Source organism: Mauremys reevesii, linkage group 8 (genome assembly GCF_016161935.1).
Source record: "Mauremys reevesii isolate NIE-2019 linkage group 8, ASM1616193v1, whole genome shotgun sequence".
NCBI classification, from domain to species: domain Eukaryota; kingdom Metazoa; phylum Chordata; order Testudines; family Geoemydidae; genus Mauremys; species Mauremys reevesii.
Window position 1 is genome coordinate 99589652 of NC_052630.1, and position 20817 is coordinate 99610468.

Here is a 20817-nt window from a genome sequence, read left to right on the forward strand (position 1 = left end):
TTTATATATATACACAAAATATATAAATATATATAAAAATATTCTTCTGGTATATGGTATAGCAGATAGATAAAAATATGTTGGTCTCTCAGATAGAGAAATGAGAACATTTTTTAAATATTGGGCCAAAAGACCAAATAGAGACAATGAAATGGGATACTAAAAAGTATAAAAGCTTGTATAGTAAACTTGTTCAGGAAACTGCAAGAGGTTATACTTGGTATTTCTGCTGATGAAAGGGGTGTCAGGTAACTGTTGTGTATAAGATGTTGATAAATTGTAATGTACTGGCTATCTACAAGTCTGATGGTATCATTAAAACAGGTGGTATAGCATACAGAGGAATAGTGCGACTATACTGGCTGGAGTTTAGAAATTTTAGGTGAGTGGACCATTGAAATGTAGTTTTTTGTAAACAAATGGCTTTTTAAAGTATTAGAAATGTAGGAGCCTTCTGTAGTCTCTAGGTTTTTGCATCAGTTAACTGGAATCTACAAAAGGTAAGTGAAAAGGAAGTAATTTAGATTATTCTGAGTGTCCTGATCATTAGAGAGACAAGGTGGGTGAGGTGTAATATATTTTATTAGACCAACTTCTGTTACCTAACCCACCATATTTTGGGACCAACATGGCTACAATTACATTGTACTGAGCATTAATAGTCATTCAGATGATGTGATGCTGTATTGAGTCAAGGTAATTGTGCATGTGAACTTGAGGTTGATCTACCTCTCAAGTGCGTGTCTTGAAAAATCATCCACTGCTTTGTAGCAGACTGCTTGCATACAGAATTTTTTATAGAATAGGCATTTCTGCATATTCAGTATGTTTTCTTCAATAAAATTAGTTTCAACAAAACTTGAGAGCATGGTGATCCCTCCAAGTTTGTCGTTTACCTAAGCATTCACTTCTCTGAAAACCTTGCCTGCCCCTCCCCGATTTTTAAGTCAATCCATAATAATGGCAAAGTAAGAAGTGTATGCTGTATTTATATCCTTCTACCTCCTCCTTTTCCCTCCTCAAAAAATAAAAAAATCTGTGCCACTGACTATTGTGGAGTATATTGGGAACATTTGACAGTCCTTCCCAGTATACCTATTTTTAAAATCTTTTTTGTGGGAAATGTTGCATAATGTACAATGTAAAATTGCACATCTTTCCCTGGATACCCAAAGGCAGTGGTTTATTTTAATGTAATAATGGCCAGCAAAATTCTGAACCCAGGAATAATTTTCCCATAAAGCATGAGAATTGAAAAGATCGAAAAGTGTCATATGCTTCTATTTCTTTTTTTCATTACTTAGATTGGTTAAGTGTAGCTGCTTCTTTAAATTGTGAAAAGGAAGAATCCCTGGCCAGAATTCATGCATACTAATTTCCAGAGCAGGGACAATTGTTACACTTATGTAATAAACTCAACAAGCTTTCCAAAGGAAATGTTTACACAACCTGAGTTCTACAATGTGACAAAACTCAATTTGTAACAGTAATTTAAAATGTTTTTCCGTATTTGATTTGATATATTTCCATTTAATCAAAAGTAACCCTTTGAACTTGTAAGTGGACATACAATGTGGTACATAAAATAAACTGTTTAACTATGGATAGGTGGAATGTGAAGGTTTAGCAGAGATTTTTCTCATGACTTTTTGCGTTGTAATTTTCTAAAGTGCTAGTGGAAATAGTAAATTGGATTTTAAAATAATTCTTGAGAGCTCAGTTTAGGCAATATGAAACCTTATTAGGGTTTTGATGAAAAAAAACTTACAAAATCTTAATTGTGAGGGAAATATCTCTACATGTAAATAGTATAGAGGTATTGAGGGTTTTGTTCATTTCATTTTAAATAGTTAAAATAGAGCAAACAATACATCGTGTAATTTTTTGTCTCCTAAACAAGAAAGGCAGTTTCACATATTTATGGGGAAAAGTTACAAAACAGAAAAGTATAAAGTCTTACCAGAGATATTAAAAGCAAAAAATGTATTTAAAGAAAGAGAGCTGCCTAATCTTATAAATCATTAATTAGTGCAGACATTATAGTTTAACAACTGTTTGAATTCTGGTTTGTGTGATGTGATACAGAACACTGTTAAGACAAAACAAAAAATTGCCAATTGCCATTTATCTATAATCATACTTTTTCTTCTCTGTTGCATCTGGTCCAGTTTTTAGCTATTTTTGTTAGAGATATTTTCTTCTTTAGGTTCTAACACAGTGAATCAAACACAAATGCAATTGTAATTAAGAATTTCAGCACAGCAAACAAAAAGAAAAACTCTCTTGACCACTGCAATTGTAAGAACTGTCTCAGAAGTGGACAAAACTGTTTTAAAACCATCTGATTTTTGAAGTCATAGTTACAAGATTTACTGTATGAAATAACTTAAATATCAGCAAGATGCTAGAAATCAGAGGCTGATTATACTTTAAGACTTACATGGTGAGACATTGGCCTTAAGAAACAAGCAACATCACTAGGATAATCTGTAATATGTATACCTTTTGAAATGCATTGCTTTAAAACATTTATTGATATGCTAAATTTTTCGTCAGGTATTTAATGTAGTTGCTTAATATAATGTGCAGTGTATAGGGGGGATTATGAATTTTAAACTTGTAGTTTTTTAGAAACGGTAAATTAAAAATCATAAGAACACACTGCAGGAATAAGATTATTCCACAATCTTTAATCATCTGACTTTTTCTGTCCCCCTGGCATTTAGCTTCCTTGCTTCTTCTTCTTGTTCCCTAGACCTTCCAATCTTTGTATCTCCAATTTGTGCTCTCGATCTCTCTTCCCCGCTCCCATTCTCATTGCATCACTGGTTAATTCCTTGACTGTGTTGGCCCAAGCTCCCATTGTTTTAACTGGAAGTTTTGCCATGGTTGTTGATGTTAGCAGTGATTCCTGTGCAGCAGATAGCTGCCTGAACTCATTATAGTTCATACTTTATATTTATATTAAAGATAAATAACTCTATTTTTGATTGACCACCAATCACCTTTTCCTGACCAAGTTGAAAAGATTTCTCTGTTAGTGAGTTTTCCTTTTATGGTCAGCACTGCTGATTATTTTTCTTAGCTTTCTTTTCTCCTGGCTTCTTTGACTCTCTGTTTCCTGATTCCTCTATCTATATTGCTGACTGCTCTATCAACAGCCTATTCTTTAGTGGTGACTCCTCCCCAGCTTCCCTGTCCTTAAGGATTCTGTTACTGATTGCCTCATCTTCTGCCTCTGTCCGATCTTAGTGTGACTGTATCTGCTCCCAGGGTTTTAACTATCACTTCTGTGTGCATATCTCCCAAATCAACCTGTCTAGCCCAACACCTCTGACCATTCCTAGATCTCAAAATGTTTTTATCAGATCCTTTTAGGTGTCCTTTGTACATCTCAAATATTTCTTTCCAACTATAACCTTTTTTTCCTGACCTATCTCCCTTATCTGTAACTCTTAACTTCATTAGCCTTCCAGTCTCCTAGGCTCATGAGCTTGTATCGTCTGTGGCTCTATTCTCTACATCAGACTCTTGCTAAATCCCATTGCTTCTTCATCTGTAATATTGTTGAGATCCACCCTTTCTTCACTATCCCCATTGCCAAAACTCTTGTCTATGCTTTGGTCACCTATAGTCTTGATTACTATCACTTGATCTCTTTTGGTCTCCCCTCTTCTCATCTCTTTCTATACCGGTGCTTAATTCATATTTTTCCCACATTGCCCCTGCCCTCTCCCCCTAAAATGTGCTTTATTGACTTGGCTTCCATTCTGTTACCCCGTCAGAGTAGGTACTCATCCTCTCCTTCAGTACTCTATGCAATCTGAGCTCATTTCCTTGTACACCCCCCACTCGCATTCCACATTCCTCACAATCCTCTCACTTTATTACTCCTTTTGTCTCTCTTTCACACTCTCATTTTTGCACTGTCTTTCATGCTGACTAGATGCCTGGAACAGCCTTCAGCTTTTCAGCCAATTTAAAGCTTTGCATAAATTATATTTAATAATATTAAAGCTAACAATAGTTCATTATGTACATTGTTTAAATAACACTGTACCTAGTTATGCAGAAAACAGCCCTCTGGAAATTACTATGGTTTGACTTGGATGTGATTTATTTTATTTTTTTTTAATTCAAATATGTAGTTTCAGGCATGGCCAAATTTTGCTGATGAAGTTGTAAAATTTTAATTTTTAAAATTTGGTGAGAGATTTCATTAGGCTAGATTTCAAATTTTCTAGTTAAAAGATGAGAAATTGACTACTTTTGGGTGAAATTCACCGAAGTACAGAAGACCCTTAAAAGACTTTTCACGTCACTTAACCTTGTGTAGAGCCCTTGTGTTATGCATTGAGGTGAATTTTACCCTGTTGTGTCCTGACCAGCATGGACAAAGAAGAACCTTGAATATTGGTTCAATTTGGCATCTGCAAACAAAGAATTTTTTTGTGAACATGCCTTCTTAGACAGAATATTTATAGTTTAAAAAAAAATAGTGCAAGAGAAAATAAATAGAAATTTGCCTAAATCCTGTAACATGCTTCAGTCTGTTACCTGCTTTGGGCTCCTCAACATCAACACGCCTGTCTTGTTCCCCCTGCGCCTCCACCTACATGAAAATGTTCTGATGTGGGGAGGTTCAGTTGGGTCGAATGCATTGAGAGGAATTATGTCTCAGTCCCCATCTGCAGAAAGGTTAATACAGCATTTTTGGTTCATTTTGTGATTAAAATTGATATTTTTAATAGTTAAACCTCTGGAACCCAATGAAACATTTACATATTAATTTGATTTTAAATAATCATATATTGAGATTATCATCTAGACATTGTATCTGCCATCTGTAATGTGCAGTCGCCATGGTATCTAGATGTTATGAAAAGAATACAGATTTTGGGCTGCGCCACTACTGCTAATTATTCTTTCTTACTGATCAAAGTAAATGCGGATGACGAAAAAGCTCACCAAGTCTGTAAAGATTTCACTCTCTCTACTAATGGCAAATGAGCTTGTTAGCAAAACCCAACCCACCACCTCTCTCTTGGAAACCTAGTGGGTCTATTATCCATTTGTATGCTGACTCAAATTAATCAGTTGCATCTAGAATATAGCTGTATATTTTTATTCCACTGGCCTAGCACACTGCTTTTAAAATAATTTTTACTTTCGTTTATGTGTAATGTTTAGGTCTTTCTCGCCCTTACAGAATTACAGCTTTACATTGAAACAGCTAATAAACATGAGGGAGGTTTCACATTTTATTAGCAAACTCTTCTGTCCTCTGAGTCTTTTTTGCTTTTCTTTTTATAATGCCATTGGAATTACCAAATAAAGGGGAATCCCTTAAATAGTTACAGCATTGATAAAGGTGGCATGATATTTAAAAAACAAACTTATTTTTTCCTTTAACTGCCTGTGGTTTTTAAATGGACTATTTTGGCATGTTTTCAAAATCCAGTTATGAATTTAGCCCCAGCAGTTTGTTTAATCAAACATTACCCTAATATGTTTTACATGGTCCCCTGCCAGACAAGGCCTGTCTACAACAACTAGTTTATTCTGTGACGAGTTGCTCAACAGATGTCATTCTGGTAGAATAATACAGCAGAATGCTTGTGCGTTGGCTAAAATTACTTCAACTTTGATCACTTTTGTTCAGCACATCAGTCTGGCATTGTGCTTTATACCAACATAACACTATAACCAGAGCATGCCTTTCAAGCTTAGAATAGCAGAGGAATGTTATTGAAATCAGTGCAGTTACAGATGAGTTAATGAAGAAGGAAAATACTGTTTATTTCATAATGCCGTAGTGTTGTACTTTGGAATTAAAATGGAATGTAAGGAATCCAACTCCAGAGCTATTTATTTTTACTTCATAGGGCTTTTTAAAAACAATTTTATGTTAGTTTTATTGACCACATTTGACCATAAATAAGTTTTGTTTGTGATTATAAAATAGTTAATAGTAGATTCTGAGTCTGAAACACTTTCATTTTATGGAAATTATATTTAACAAGATCTTTTCCATGTGTGATTGAATAATATTTGTCCCACAAAAGCTATTCTTTTTTCTTATATTTAATGCTGTAAAACTGGCATGGCAAGAACCAACAAATAGATCTCAGATAGCGTAGTTACATTTGGATGGGATGTTGTGGGGTCATTTCTCAGTAATGACATCTCTTAACCTTGATATGACTGTGAAATAAATGCTGCACAGCAGGCTAGTCTCTTGTTAAGAAGCACTGAAGAAAAGCTGTTTGTTTGAAACTGAGTGGGGATCAGACCATGTCCCAGGCTACACAGCTTTCACACATCAGTTCATCTCTCACAGGTGTATATGGGAAGATTTAAAAAATGGATTGAGTTGCATTTTTTTTAACAGTGAATAAATTCCTATTTATTTGAAAAAGACATTTTTACATATGGTGAAGAGTAATATGTTACAAAATGCTGTAATTACTAGTTAGCATGACACTTTGGCATTCTGTGTTTAAAATAAAATGAATTTAATTTTACATTTTTTTATTTTTTTTTTTACTTGTGACGTGCCTAATTTGTTGTGGATGGAAGTTCAAATTTAATTAAAAATGCACAAATTATTAATTAAATAAAACTACCTTAAATGTGCTGGATACATAAAATGTTTATCAAAATATTATTTTGCATTCAAAACTGATTTATTAAACAAAGTGAGTTTTATCTGTAGATAGTGAATTGAACGGATTGTTTCTGGACACCAAGATTTTAGAACTAGTAGATTTCATCCTCTCACACCTAGTTTTAATTCAGAGATTGGAAGAGGAAAACAAGCTTTCCTGTTTTTTTCAACTCCCAGTTCGTTTCTTAACTTTGAATGAATTACTCATTGAACTGAACTGAAGAAAATATTCACTCTGTACCTGCAGAAGAAATTACTGCTGTCAAAAGCTGGTATGAACTTCAATGAACTCTGGTTTCAGGTGCTTAGCCCATGACTTCCACGAGTTCACTGATTTGACTTTCTTTAAAATTTGGCAGCAAATATGAACTGCTTAATAATTTTTTTTATATTTAATTTAAATGATTTTAATAAAAAAACATTTAGGACTAAACATGGGTTGTCAATTTTAAATTTAATTTCAAATAGGTTTATTTTTTTTTTTAAAATAATCATTTAATTAACATGAAAAGATTCAATTTTTGCCCACCCTTATCATTAACTTATGTATACTGAAAATTTAAATTATACACATACTAAGTCTGAATATTAACTTTTCCACACAAGTGTACTAAAACTTATCCATAACTCTATAAAAGAATTCCATCAATATTTATTCACTAATGCATTTTAATGTGTGGATTAAGGGACTTTATTAGGAAGACCAATGCTACATACAGGGCTGTATTAACCCATCACTGGGCCCTAGGCAAACATACATTTCTGAGGCCCTACCTTCTAATATGAATAACAACAAACAGCTGATAAATGGAAGAAGGGGAAAATATATACCTAAATGATGTTCCCTTGCATACATGCCACTGTAGTAAATTCCCATCCCAGCCTGTTCACTTGTTGGAGAAGCAAGTCGTTTCTTTACCCATGCCTTACTCTCTCTTTGGCTTTGGGTACGTCTACACTACGGGACTATTCCGAATTTGCATAAACCGGTTTTGTAAAACAGATTTTATAAAATCGAGTGCGCGCGGCCACACTAAACACATTAAATTGGTGGTGTGCGTCCACGGTTCGAGGCTAGTGTCAATTTCTGGAGCGTTGCACTGTGGGTAGCTATTCCGTAGCTATCCGATAGTTCCCGCAGCCTCCCCCGCCCCCTTGGAACTTCCGGGTTGAGATCCCAGTGCCTGATGGGGCAAAAATCATTGTCGCGGGTGGTTCTGGGTAAATGTCGTCAATCACTCCTTCCTCTGGGAAAGCAATGGCAGACAAGCATTTCGCGGCTTTTTTCCCTGGATTGCCCTGGCAGATGCCATAGCATGGCAATCATTGAGCCTGTTTTGCCTTTTGTGACCGTCACCGTATGTGTAATAGATGCCGCTCACAGAGGCGATTCAGCAGCACTACACAGAAGCATGCTTTTGCTTTTGCATGATAGCAGAGATGGTTACCAGTCATACTGCACCATCTACCATACCATAAATTGGTAATAAGATGGTCATGGTTACCAGTCCTTTTGCACTGTGCCATTTGCTGCTGTCATAAGTGCCCCTGGCCGATCAGCCAGGGGCGCAAAAGCCAAAATTGGGAATGACTCCCTGAGTCAATCCCTCCTTTTTGGTATCTAAAAATAGAATCAGTCCTGCCTAGAATATGGGCAAGTGTACTAGAGAACCACTGTATCATAGAGCCAGAGAGCACAGCTGCTCTGTGTCAGATCCCACAGAAATTATGAGCTGTATGCTATTCACAGGGGGTGCTCCTGCAACAACCCCACCTGTTGATTCTGTTCTTCCCCCAGCCTTCCTGGGCTACCATAGCATTGCACCCCCACTTGTGTGATGAATTAATAAAGAATGCAGGAATAAGACACAGTGACTTGTTAGTGAGAAATGAGTGGAAGGCAGCTTCCAGCTGCTATGATAGTCCAGACAGGACAGTAAGGAGTGTGGAGAAGAGGAGCCCAGCATCTCTCTGCTAGTCCAGGGGCAATTGAATCTTTTCTTTACACATGAAGGGTGGGGGCTGATGGAGCTCAGCCCCCTGTTGCTATTATGAGGATGGTTACCAGCCATACTGCACCATCTACAAGGAAAAATTAGGGCCAGGCGCCCTTGATTGACCTCACTGATGCTAGTCGGCATGGTTACCAGCCCTTTTGCACTGCCCCATGTGCCAATAGACTGATGACGAGGACGGGTATCAGTCGTATTGCACCATCAGCCACCCATGGTGGGGGGGGGGGAGTGAGGATGTTAGTGTTGACGGCTGCAGCATCGTGTCTATCTGCAGCATTCAGTAAAGATAGGGTGACATGTAAAAGAGTCAAGAGAGGATTGTTTTCCCTTTCACTTCTGGGGGTGGGTGGGGGGGTGCGTAAATTGCCGAGCTATGCCCTGACCCACCGCGGACATGGTGTTTGACCCTAGAAGCATTTGGAGCTCAGCCAAGAATGCAAATGCTTTTCGGAGACTGCAGGAACTGTGGGATAGCTTGAGTCCTCCAGTCCATGAGCGTCCATTTGATTCTTTGGCTTTCCGTTACGCTTGTCACGCAGCAGTGCGCTGAGCCCCTGCTATGGCGTCTGTCTGGAGATTTTAAAAAAATGATTTTGAATTTCGTCTTCTGTAACGGAGCGCTGATAGAACAGATTTGCCTGCCCTTACAGCGATCACGTCCGCATGGTCCATGCGGGAGCTCTTTCTTTATTTTGATTTTTAACTGCATCGCCACACGTGCTGATCGGAGCTCCATGCTGGGCAAACAGGAAATATTCAAAAGTTCGCGGGGCTTTTCCTGTCTACCTGGCCACTGCATCCGAGTTCAGATTGCTGTCCAGAGCGGTCAGTGGTGCACTGTGGGATACCGCCCGGAGGCCAATACCGTCGATCAGCGGCCACACTAACCCTAATCCGATATGGTAATACCGATACTAGCGCTACTCCTCTCGTTAGGGAGGAGTACAGAAACCGGTTTAAAGAGCCATTAAAATCGATATAAGGTGCCTCCTAGTGTGGACGGTTGTGGCGTTAAATCGGTTTTACGCTCCTAAAACCGATTTAAACGCCTAGTGTAGACCAGGCTTTTGTTTGGAAAGGGAAAGTGAGTTTTAGCTGTGTGAGAGGACTGTCTCTGTCCACTTATCCTCTGGTGCAGATTCATGCGCAAACTGAAAGACCTTCACTCACTTGAGTGAGTAGCATTTGCAACTTTTTCAGTTTGCTCTAGGGAACCAAAACACAAATCTGGGCCTGAGGTACATGCTTAGTTGCTTATGGGTTAATCTGGTTCTGGCTCCATGAAGGGTGGATCTAGGGATGGGGAATGCAATCCGTGGACACAAGTGACTCCATGCTTTAAGGACTCTCCCTGTGCTCCTGCCTCAGCTCCCCAAGCAGTGCTGCCTTGGTGTGCAAGGGAGCTGAAGCAGCAGTGCCATGAGGAACCTTTCGTGTGTGTGTGTGTGTGTAAATCCTCTCCATATTTATAATAATCATAACAATTAGGTACACCATCATTATTTTTTAACGTCGCTTGATTACAGCTTAATTTCTGCAAGTGTATCCTATACACAAGGTTTCAATGAGCTTGAACTATATGGAAAGTTTGACGCATCTATGTGCTTTTCTTCTGTTAAGATGATTCCAGAAAAATACAAAAAAATCCGACACTAGTTGTATTTAATTAAATATTAATTTAAAATTAATTGTAATTTACAAACTAATTAAGAGATCTAACAGATCTTCAGAAAATTCATTCTATATTCAAAAAGTAAATGTTATAATATTTTGGTGAGAATATACTATCTATTTTTCATAAGTAAGAAAGAGGGTGAATCCCTGCTATCATGGCAAAACTCATCTCTACCTCTGTGGTGGAGTCATGACAGGCAACAGATAAATATATTACATTATTTTATTTCAACTACTACTGAGTAGTTGGAATTGGTTTATTTTGTTGCATTACAGTAAAACAAACATGTTTTTCCTCTGTTAGAATAGTTTGTTAAAAAGCATCTTTTGTCCGCTATACACTTAGCAAACCTTTCATGTGTACCAGATTTTACTGGATAGTCTCCATTTTGGCTGTGCCACTGCACCAGATGAGCAGGCAGTGTTCTGAGAGAGAGTGAACCCCATTAGCCTAGGGGAGTGCACTGAGTTGTGAGCCAGGTCAGAGATTTCTTCTTATGGCTGTTTGTATTTCTATGCACTTCACAGACCTTATTATTGACCTGAGTCTCATGCCCCAACCTTAGAAAACAGTTAAGTATTAGCCCTTGTGATTTTACAAACAAACTAATGGAGAAGTGTTCGAGGTCACTTCAAATAGATTTGGGATAAGAATCCAAGTCTCCAGTATCTTATCCACCCAGCTACACTGCCTTTCAGATTGAATGCGTCAAATGAATGTATTTTAGAGATCTTACCTCTAACCACTACATGACATGCCCTTCCCAAATCTAGGAACAGAATTGAAGATCTGATTTCCAGAATTCTGCCTTTTATTTCTTTATATTTTTTAGATGTAGAATATTGGAGATCAGAAACCTTGAATTCTCAAATGATTTGAATTCAAGTTGAATGAACAGATTTGTCTTCTAATTTAAAGAGGTCCTGCTCTTTCAAATGGTTGCCCAGTGCTCGCTAAGGTGGTATGGTCATTTGTTCCGAATACCTACCAACTTCATTGTGAGAACCATCTTTGACATCTACCCAATGCAAACAGAATGGGAAAGCCAACAGGCATTCTACCTCGTAATGTACCAGATTTGGTTCAGGACTGAACGGCATAGAGGCATGTAATGCATTTTGGTGGCCTCTACACTGTCCAGACATCATAAAAACAAATATTCTACTGCTGATTAGCCAATAGCTGTGTAATCCACTGGCAAAATGTCAGATCCCCCTCTGGTGGTTGTTCTATGTAGAGCTGTGTTTTTTCAACTTTTTTTCATTTGCGGACCTCTAAAAATTTTTGAATGGAGGGGCAGACCCCTTTTGGAAATATTTGACATAGTCTGTGGACCCTCAGGGGTCTGAGGACCACAGATTGAAAACCGCTATCTAGAGGGCAACATTTGATCCTGTAATCTAAGTGGCAGAGGTCTGCTTGGGGTCCAAAATTCTAGGATTCAAACCCTGCTGATGACCGATATTGTGGGGAAGACCTTATGGTTGCATGTAATAGTTTTTTTTCCTATTTTGTGTTTTAAAAACAAAATGCAACTGGTGTATTTAACTCTCACAGTGTGGGGAAAAAAATCCTCTAAAACAGGTTTTATTGTTAAAGCTTTTATAATCTGTCAGTTATGGTGCATTGCGTAACAAATTACAGGTGTTACATCCTTTGTTTACTGATGTCACACACTGGGAAGTTTGAAGGTTGTGAAGGATGCCTCTTAGTTTATTTGTGTTGATGTGATAGTAACTTGCTTTGTTGGGTAAAAGAAGATTTTCTGTGGTAGACCACAAGAAAAGCTCAGGAAACTCAGTTTCTCTGTTGGTCTCTATACCACAAAAGGTTCAACCTGGCATTCAGATTTCTTCTGTAAGCACTTTACCTGTCCAATTGCTGATCTGAAGGGGCAGTGTTTACATACACTTATGCACAGGCTGTCTTTACACATATTCAGTCATAAGGTGGCTCTAAATAAACCCTAACAATTATTCCATAGGCTGTGAGAATACTTGGAACTATTAAATACATCACTTCTAGACAAATTCAGATTGGAAATAAAACATACATTTTTAATACTGAGGGGTAATTAGCCATTGGAACAATTTACCAAGGGTTATGGTGGATTCTTCATCACTGACCATTTTTGAATCAAAATCATATCCTCTTAAAGATATGCTGTAGGAATTATTTTGGGGAAATTCTGTGACCAGTGTTATACAGGAGGTCAGACTAGATTATCACAATGATCCCATCTGGCCTTGGAATCTATGGCATCTTTCTGTCTGAGACACAGATTGTATAATTATTTTAAACCAAAAAATAGGATATAAGTTTTTGTGATTTTAAATAAATGTTAATTGCAACTAATGTACAAGGATCATTTGGCTTTGAATAGGCACAGAATGCCAGTTTTGTTACAATTTTGGTGGCGTTGTAAATTGTCATGTTCTGTGGTGTCCTGCCTACTGTCTTTCAGTTTCCACGCTTCTCTCAAACTGACAACCAATCATGTTTCTTAATCTTATTAGTTCATGGTGGTTGCTGTATTTAGCAAAAAGTAAAAACACAGAATGAATTGGCTTAAAGATGTATCCTTTTTTATTAAAAAAAGTAAACATCTGACATTTGTCTTCCCAACTGGAAATATTACTCTTGGTTTGTATTTTCATGTTTCCCTCTTTAATACTTTCATTTTTATTTTGATAGTCCTTTTTAAAAAAATGTACAGATTTATGTGGTAGCCAGCAACATTTGATTGCTGCTTAAATCTACCAGGATTTTAGGATTTCTAGGATGAAAATAGAATAGGTTCACCAGCAGTGTTTATAACAAATTATCTTTTTGTTTTCCTATCCCCCATGGTATATTTTCTTAATTTACAATCTTAATTCACTTGGCTGGAAAATCTGTCTGTAACTATATTGTTACCAACTGTAACTAACTAAAATATCTATGATACTCTAAGTAATAATAACAACAAACTATAATGTGTTTGTTTAATGCAGTTTGTTCATTTAGATTCCAGGTTAGCTCTTTTTTCAACAGCAGTCCTTTTTAAAGGTAGAAATCTGTTTTTTTTTTAATGTTGCCATAAGTAATTTAAAAAAAACCCAATATAAATTAAAAGCCTCCTTTAGTGATGAAAATAACGCAGATGGACTGGAAGACCTCTCAGGGTCCCTTCCAGCCCTACATTTCTATGATTCTAAGTTATTAAGTGCACTTTGAAAACATGTGTTTACTTTTTTTTAATAGGTAAAGCGGAATGTGTATGACCTAACTAGTATCCCTGTTCGTCACCAATTGTGGGAAGGCTGGCCTCCTTCTGCCACGGATGACTCAGTAAGTAGTTTCACCTCTTTTCACTTTTTCCAGTAAATATGTGACTGTTCACAGATTTATTGTCCAAGTCAGGTAAAAGCCTTTATTATCCTTTGTTCAGAAAGTACAGCAATGGTAAGAGTGCAGGGAATGTAGGGCTTTATCCTTTGAGCCCCTTCGTCCTGATCCCAGCAGTGAACTGAAACATGTAAGTAGTTCCATGGAAGCTACTCGCATGGGCAAACGTAAGTGCATTTTTCCATGCATTGATGGGTTGGAGCCAAAGTGCTTGGTACTTTTAAGGATCAGGTCCTTGCTGAGATGAGAAAGCAACGTGGTGCACTTTGGTCCCAATTCAGGAAAGCATCCTTGTTTAGGAAAGCACTTAAAACACATGCTTATGTATATTCCTGAATTGGACCCAGCGCCCCAATTCACCAGGGTACTTAAGCAAATGTGTGACTTCAAGCAGGTGAATAGTCCAATTGAAGTCAATGGGACTACTTGCATGTTTAAGTATATACTTCACTATCTTGCTGATCCAAGGGCTATGCTCAGCTGTAAGACTTTAAAAGGTTGAACCCAAAATTAAGCCACCCGTATACACAGAATACATATAAACGTGTAGCTGATTATAATGTGGAGGACATTATTTCCAATTCCTACCTGGTAATTTTAAAATTCCCAATATTGAAAATCAGAAGAAAATATTCATTTGTTCTTGTTGGCTGATAGTTCTGCAGCTCTGACTCACTGGTTAATTAGATATTTTTGCCTATCATGTCATATAATCATAGAGAGTCTAAATGTAGAAAGATGTTGGACATTATATCCCACCTTCTGCTAATGCACCATTGCTCCTTACAATATATTTCAGAGCATTTCTTTCTTTTTTGCTTTAGCTTTTTCCATTTTCCCCAAAGTAATACATTGCTAGTACTGGTGAGTGGGGCTGTAGGTAGAAAGAAGCTGAAATGGAGCTTGTAGTTAACTAATTTTGCATGTAGCTTTTGTGGGAGTGACCAATCTTTGCATAAAACAAAATACTACGTTTCTAAAAGTGTTCAGTGTAAACCAGATTAAATTTGACATTCTATAAAGTGAAAATAAAACAAGAATTTGCCTTCTGTAAATACTGAAATAACAATACTTTGAAGATGTAACTATCGATTTCTAGTGAAGTTCTAAAATTGCTGCTGTTTGAATGGTGAATGCTACATTATTAAAAAATGTTGTGTAAATGATTTCAGCAAATGAAGCAACACAAAGACTGACCACATTTTTAACATAATTGCAAAATATCTCTTTGCTTGTGCTTGCAGCTATAGTAGCTAATGTAGAGATACATGCAGGGATCTTTGCCTGTGTATTGGAGAGCAGAAATCGAGACTTTAGATATGATTATTTGATATAACAAATATGGTCCCATACAGGTAGTCACAACCTTTGAAATGTGGGTGCATTTTAGCATCTTTTACATTTAAAATTAAGCAAAAAGGTTTAGAAATCCAGGATTTCTGATTCAGGTTCCAACAGCTGCTTTTAGTAAAAGCAAAATAAACAAAAAGAAAACCACCCTGCAAGATAGGATGTCCTGCATGTGTAAAACTCATAAATCTGTTTTTAAGTCTGTTTTTACAAGTGACATTGTTGCAGGTGAATTTTCCCCTTTTTCATGTGTAATGAAATTGGCGAATGTTGAGTCATCTGCTCCAAGGCAGGAGAGTCCTCAAAGCTCACTGCTTAAATCTGGTGCAGCTGAGACATGTCAGCTGTGTAAACAGATCTGTATGTGTTACTAACAAAAATATAATTAATTTCTATCTGAAATTAGAGGCCATAACTTAATACTATGAAGGTTTAACATTAGCGAGAACTATCTGGAAACTTTGACTTGCCAGTTACAAATATTAAGTAATAGTTTATCTGTTTAAGTTGCTCTTTAATTTAATGGCAGATTTTTTTCAATCACTTTTGATTGTGCTATATAGAGTTCTCAGAGTGGTGTATTATATACAAGTATGGTACTAGTTCACAATTAAAGAGCTAACGGAGGACTTGATTAGAATACTTTTTTCATTTACATTTTATGCAGCATAAGAAATACTTTGTAATACCACAGGAGGTTTTTTCAGTGCAATTCTCGTTAACCTTTGGCTTAGCAAACAGAACAACTAAATAGGCTTCCCATAATTGGATTCCTGTATCATCTTGAGTCTCTTATGAACCAGATAGACTTCAGTCTTCTGGCATTATCAGGAAATTCAGTGAAGTCAATAGTTACTTATACATTGTTGCGTTTAGAGTTAAAATAGGTTCTTTGTTTATAGTTTTAGTTAGAGAAATATGGGGTACTGTCTGAACTGTCAATAACTCTTCCAGGTTTTTTTGCACACTTTCACCAGGGAACTAGGTATCTAAAGCTCTACAAGTAGGGGAATGTTTTCATGCTGTGACAGTTTAACTGTGAGAAACAAGACACACACAAGCCTGCAGAAATCTCATTTTACACTTTTAACAAGGACACGTTTTTAGTTACAAGAGGGTATGAATAATTTTAACACTGTGAATTATGTTTGTTCCTCTAATTAAAATGCAAACAATGTTAATGTATGAGGTTTTTTAACTCATATTTTCTATTTTTAGGGGGGTGTTACTTATGGAACAAAATTAATATTAAAGATTGTAGTAGTGTTGAGCTATTTTTCTGATATTTACCATTCTTTGCGATTGATTGATGCAATGCACTTTTAGAAATTAGGGTAGAATGTTTTAAAAACTAATGGTTCATTGTAAATAAGTTATCAGGCAGTGCAAAATGTTTATTTCAACTTCTGGTGATTGTACAGATCTAAACATTACACATCTTGTAAAGTCAGAACCAAGACAGAATATTCCACCTAAAACTGTGTAAAATGTGCTACACTTGCTTTTGTTATATGAGCATATATGAACTTTTAAGATTGTTCTGATCATTGTGTCATAGTCGCCCATTTAAATTAACACTAACTTTATAAAAATCACCCTCAAGATCAATACTCTAATATTTTAGTAAGAGATTTCAAATGCTAAAATATTGTGATTTTTCTTTACATTAAAAAAGAAAAAAATTCACACTAATTTTTCAAGAGTCTCTTATCTGGTTACCTATGAATGTATGGATTGAAATCTTGGCCCCATTGAAGTCAGTGGGCTTTCTGTGTATTTCACTGGGACCAGATTTCATCCCTGATTTTTGTGCTACTTTCACTAACCTGAAACCACTAGAACCAAGTGGTTATTTTTTTTTACCAAAGTTATTCCTGGTCATGTCACTAGATACTTTGAGCTAAGCCATTCTTAGAAAGGAGTTCACTGTTTTGCTTAAGACAAGTCATCCTAATATGGCTATGAGGAAGATCTGCTTTTCCCATAAACAGCAATAGATGATTTCTCAAAGTGAAATTCAACCCTGTGTAGAAATATATACAAAGCCTGTGCACTACTTAAATCCAATGTTTCCAATTCCTAAGAATTTATCTCAGGTAATTGGCCTCTAATGCATGAGCTCTTGTGAAAATACAGAAATCTCCTGGCTTTGTGATTTGAGGGAAACAAACTGAGAGAGAGAAAAAGAGCTGGCTTCTCCTTACACAATGCTCTGTTGCCAAAGGGAATGCGTACTGAGCTGCCAGCCAGGATTTGATGAGTTCTAGTCCTACCTCTTCTACTGACTGCTGTTAATGTTTCTGTGCCCGTCACCGCCCTTATTGTTAATCAAGGCCTCATATCTCTGTGTTAGGGATGTAAAATCCTTTAGCTGTTATACAGATAAAAATAACTGACAGCTTGCACACGTTGGGACTAGAACCCCACCTCCCACCCCTAATAGAACAGTGCCACGTGGGTCTGATGCACATTGACACTTTGTTGTTCAGAAGGAACATGCTAAATTATGTACTTGTGTAACCCACGCTTAACACAGTGTGGCTTGATGTCACCTTCCAGTGGTTAGACCACATATGGAGGTTTATGATGGTTGCTGTGTTCATGCTAACAGATCTGGTTCTTTAGGTAAACTAATACAGATGAGTGTTTTTGGAGCTAGAATTTCCTGGTTCATTCTCCACAGATGATCCAAAATTTTTTGTTACATATAGCTACTTTGTCTTCCTACTTGATCATGCTTTGCCTCCAGAGCCAGGAATCAACACCAGGAATGCTGATGCCCAGTATTCCAGTGCTAACTCACAAATAGTTGAGTGACCCACTGGTAAGGTGTATGTTGTCTCCCTGTATGAATCAGAAGGTAAAAAAAATGCTTTCTCACCACCATTTACTGTTGTGGAAATGGAAGGGGTCTGTGCTGTGGACCTGAAGGTTGTAGGTTCAAACCATGCTGATGACTCGTGATGGAATGAAAATGTGTTTGTGTATACACACCACAAACATTAGTATAAAGTCTGGGAATAATTGTGGGAACAATTCTGTATTGAAAAATGTATTTAGAAGAGAATCTGGAAGTTGTCAATATTTGTTTTACTATATTTGAGTGTTTGTATTTTAGTTAATGGGAGCTATAACATTTGACAGTGGGCTGGGACTCTTGGTCGGTTGTTGTGTTTGAGACTGAGAACTGTGTGTAGGAGATGTTGCCTGTGTGTCCAGAGAGATAAAAATTTTGCCTTTTATTAGATGCAAAAAAATAAGAATTAGAATTAACAAACTTAGAGCATCTCAGTCTTGAAGGTGTAATGTTAGCACTTGTGGGGGACTAGATGCTTTAGGGCATTGTTAATGACCTACAGAGCTTTTCACCTGTAGATCATCAATTTGAATCCAGCCTCTCTCAGCAGAAAGTAGAAGCTGTTCTGTCTAATAAATCTTTGGTAGACTCTGTATGGAAAAGTTTGGGCCCCAGTTCCAGCTCCCACATCACAAACTCACTGTTGTACTTTGTATGGTTGTAAGATCTGTGTGATGAGGCTGTAAAGCATATAATGCAATGGGATGCTGATGTTTGTGTCCTCTAGTGAAAGGCAAAAGTGGTGAAAATCTTGTGATTAATTTGTAAGGGTTGTCAAAATTGTACTTGTCGTTCACACCCTGTTGGTGGGCAGAAGGGTTTAAAAGAGAAGGCAGACAAAAAAATGACTTAATCTTTTAATTAGGCCAAAAAATCATGAAATTGTTTGGTTTTGTCTCATGATTTTGGGGGTCTGAGTCATGGTTTTGAACGTTTGGGATTGGCAGTACTTTCCCCCATTTAAGCCCCCAGAAGAAGTCCTTAAGCAATGCATGGGCCTTATTTAGTCTTTCTAGAATGAGATTAAATAGCTGCATATTTTGGTTGAGCATGTCAAAGTAATCTAGGGGATTTAGACACACAGCCTGATAATTTTAATTATTTTTGGTGGATGATGTGTCTCATTCTCCTATGTTACTTTGACAATCCTTTGTTTCTCATTTGATCTGACTGAAGATGTGACTGGTGTCATAGAAATTGTATCTCAACCGAACGTTGCAATTTGCCTGTATTTGTATTTATTCTGATTTACTGGTGTAACTGGTTTATAGTTGAAATTTCAAATGTGCTATAGTGACCTAAAATTCCATCCAGAATGGGTATTCTATTTTAAGGTTCAAAGTCACAGGGTAACAAGAATCTTATGTAAATGCAATGAGGATTTGTATTCTGTGTGTGAAAAATTACAATAATTATATAATGATATTTTAAAATCAGGTCCATTTAGATTTTCTAATTTGACTCTCTTTAAAAGAGTTTTTCAAATTCATCATATTTAAGATCACTTGCTACCTCTTGTTCATGCTTCTATCTCTCCCAAGGCAGTTAAGGTACTGTCTCCACCACATTTTCAGTTGTTTGACATCCCAGAAATGAAAGAGAGAGGAAACCAAACTCTACCTAGTCTGCTGTTGGACCTAGCTAAGGGCATCTGATTGAGACCAACCTTGAACTCAGCCACATCTAAGAATGATTGATTGCCTATATTAGAGGCAGGGGTGGCTCTATAAATTATGGCACCCCAAGCAGGGCAGCGCACCCCGCCCTTCCCCGGTCCCGCTGCCGGGGCAGAAGCGTCTGCGACGGGTGCGCTGGTTCGCGGCTCCGGTGGAGCATCCGCAGGCATGCCTGTGGGAGCTCCGTCCAAGCCGCGTGACCAGCGCGCCCGCCGCAGTCATGCCTGTGGGAGCTCAAGCGGAGCCGCGGGAAGAGGGGACCCTCCGCAGTCATGCCTGCGGCAGGTCCGCTCGTCCCGGGCTCCGGTGGACCTCCCGCAGGCATGACTGCGGAAGGTCCGCCGGAGCCAAATGCCGCCCTGCCCCGACAATGCCGCCCCACGCGCCTGCTTGGCGCGCTGGGGTCTGGAGCCGGCCCTGATTAGAGGCCACATCAGGGATCCCCAGTATTCCTTATTTCATTCTGCTCCTGACTCACTGGTGATATCAGCAGCCAATAAAAGGATGAGAATTCCAAGACCATTCACACCGTCTCTTTGCCTAACAATGGCGCAAAGAATGATTTTTAGGGTGGAGGAAAATCTTCTCCTTGGGTACTCTGGATATCCACATGGCCAGTTAACCAACTATCATGGTCAAGTATGAATTTTATCTATGAGAAAGGATGCTCTTGCTAGTCTATGGTCTTTCTAAGGAATAGAAAGATACAGAGAGAAACTGGTGACTGAGGGGAGTGTAGTTGTCTAAGCATGTCCTATGTGTGGAGTCTGACACTTCAGGGACCTCAGCTCATATAGTGGCATTGGGTCATGACTCTCTTCTCAAAGCATTGAGCCTTTCACTTGAGAATCGGGTCCATATGGCAAATTTCTTGTTTAAAGGGAAGGAAGGGTCACTTCAACCTCAAAATGGACACTGGAGAAATGAAATATAGCAAGTTCACATCTAAGTCTCGGGAACTCCTTTGACCAGGACAGTAGAGAAAACCCACCCTGTCCTCTTCCATACAAGGCTACTCATCTGGCAGTGTCACTAACATCAGAAGATATGACAGTGGAAAACGTTTCAGGCATCTGGCCATCTTGTTAAATATATAACACTGTTAATGGAATATTTGAAATATTTTACATTTAATCTTCCCTCTTTAAAAAAAGAAAAATAGGGGCAACTTGATAATTCCACTTATTAAC

The 20817-nt window shown here is 37.7% G+C and overlaps 1 protein-coding gene across 3 annotated transcripts in view; it reads left to right on the forward strand.

Moving 5' to 3' along the window:
- The window catches only part of FAF1 (Fas associated factor 1), a 296794-nt gene that overhangs the window by 143903 nt on the left and 132074 nt on the right, over window positions 1-20817 (forward strand). For all 3 annotated transcript variants that reach the window (XM_039484151.1, XM_039484152.1, XM_039484149.1), the window contains exon 8: window positions 13601-13687. In XM_039484151.1, coding sequence (XP_039340085.1) covers window positions 13601-13687 — 87 coding nt within the window. The remainder of the gene's footprint in view (window positions 1-13600; window positions 13688-20817) is intronic.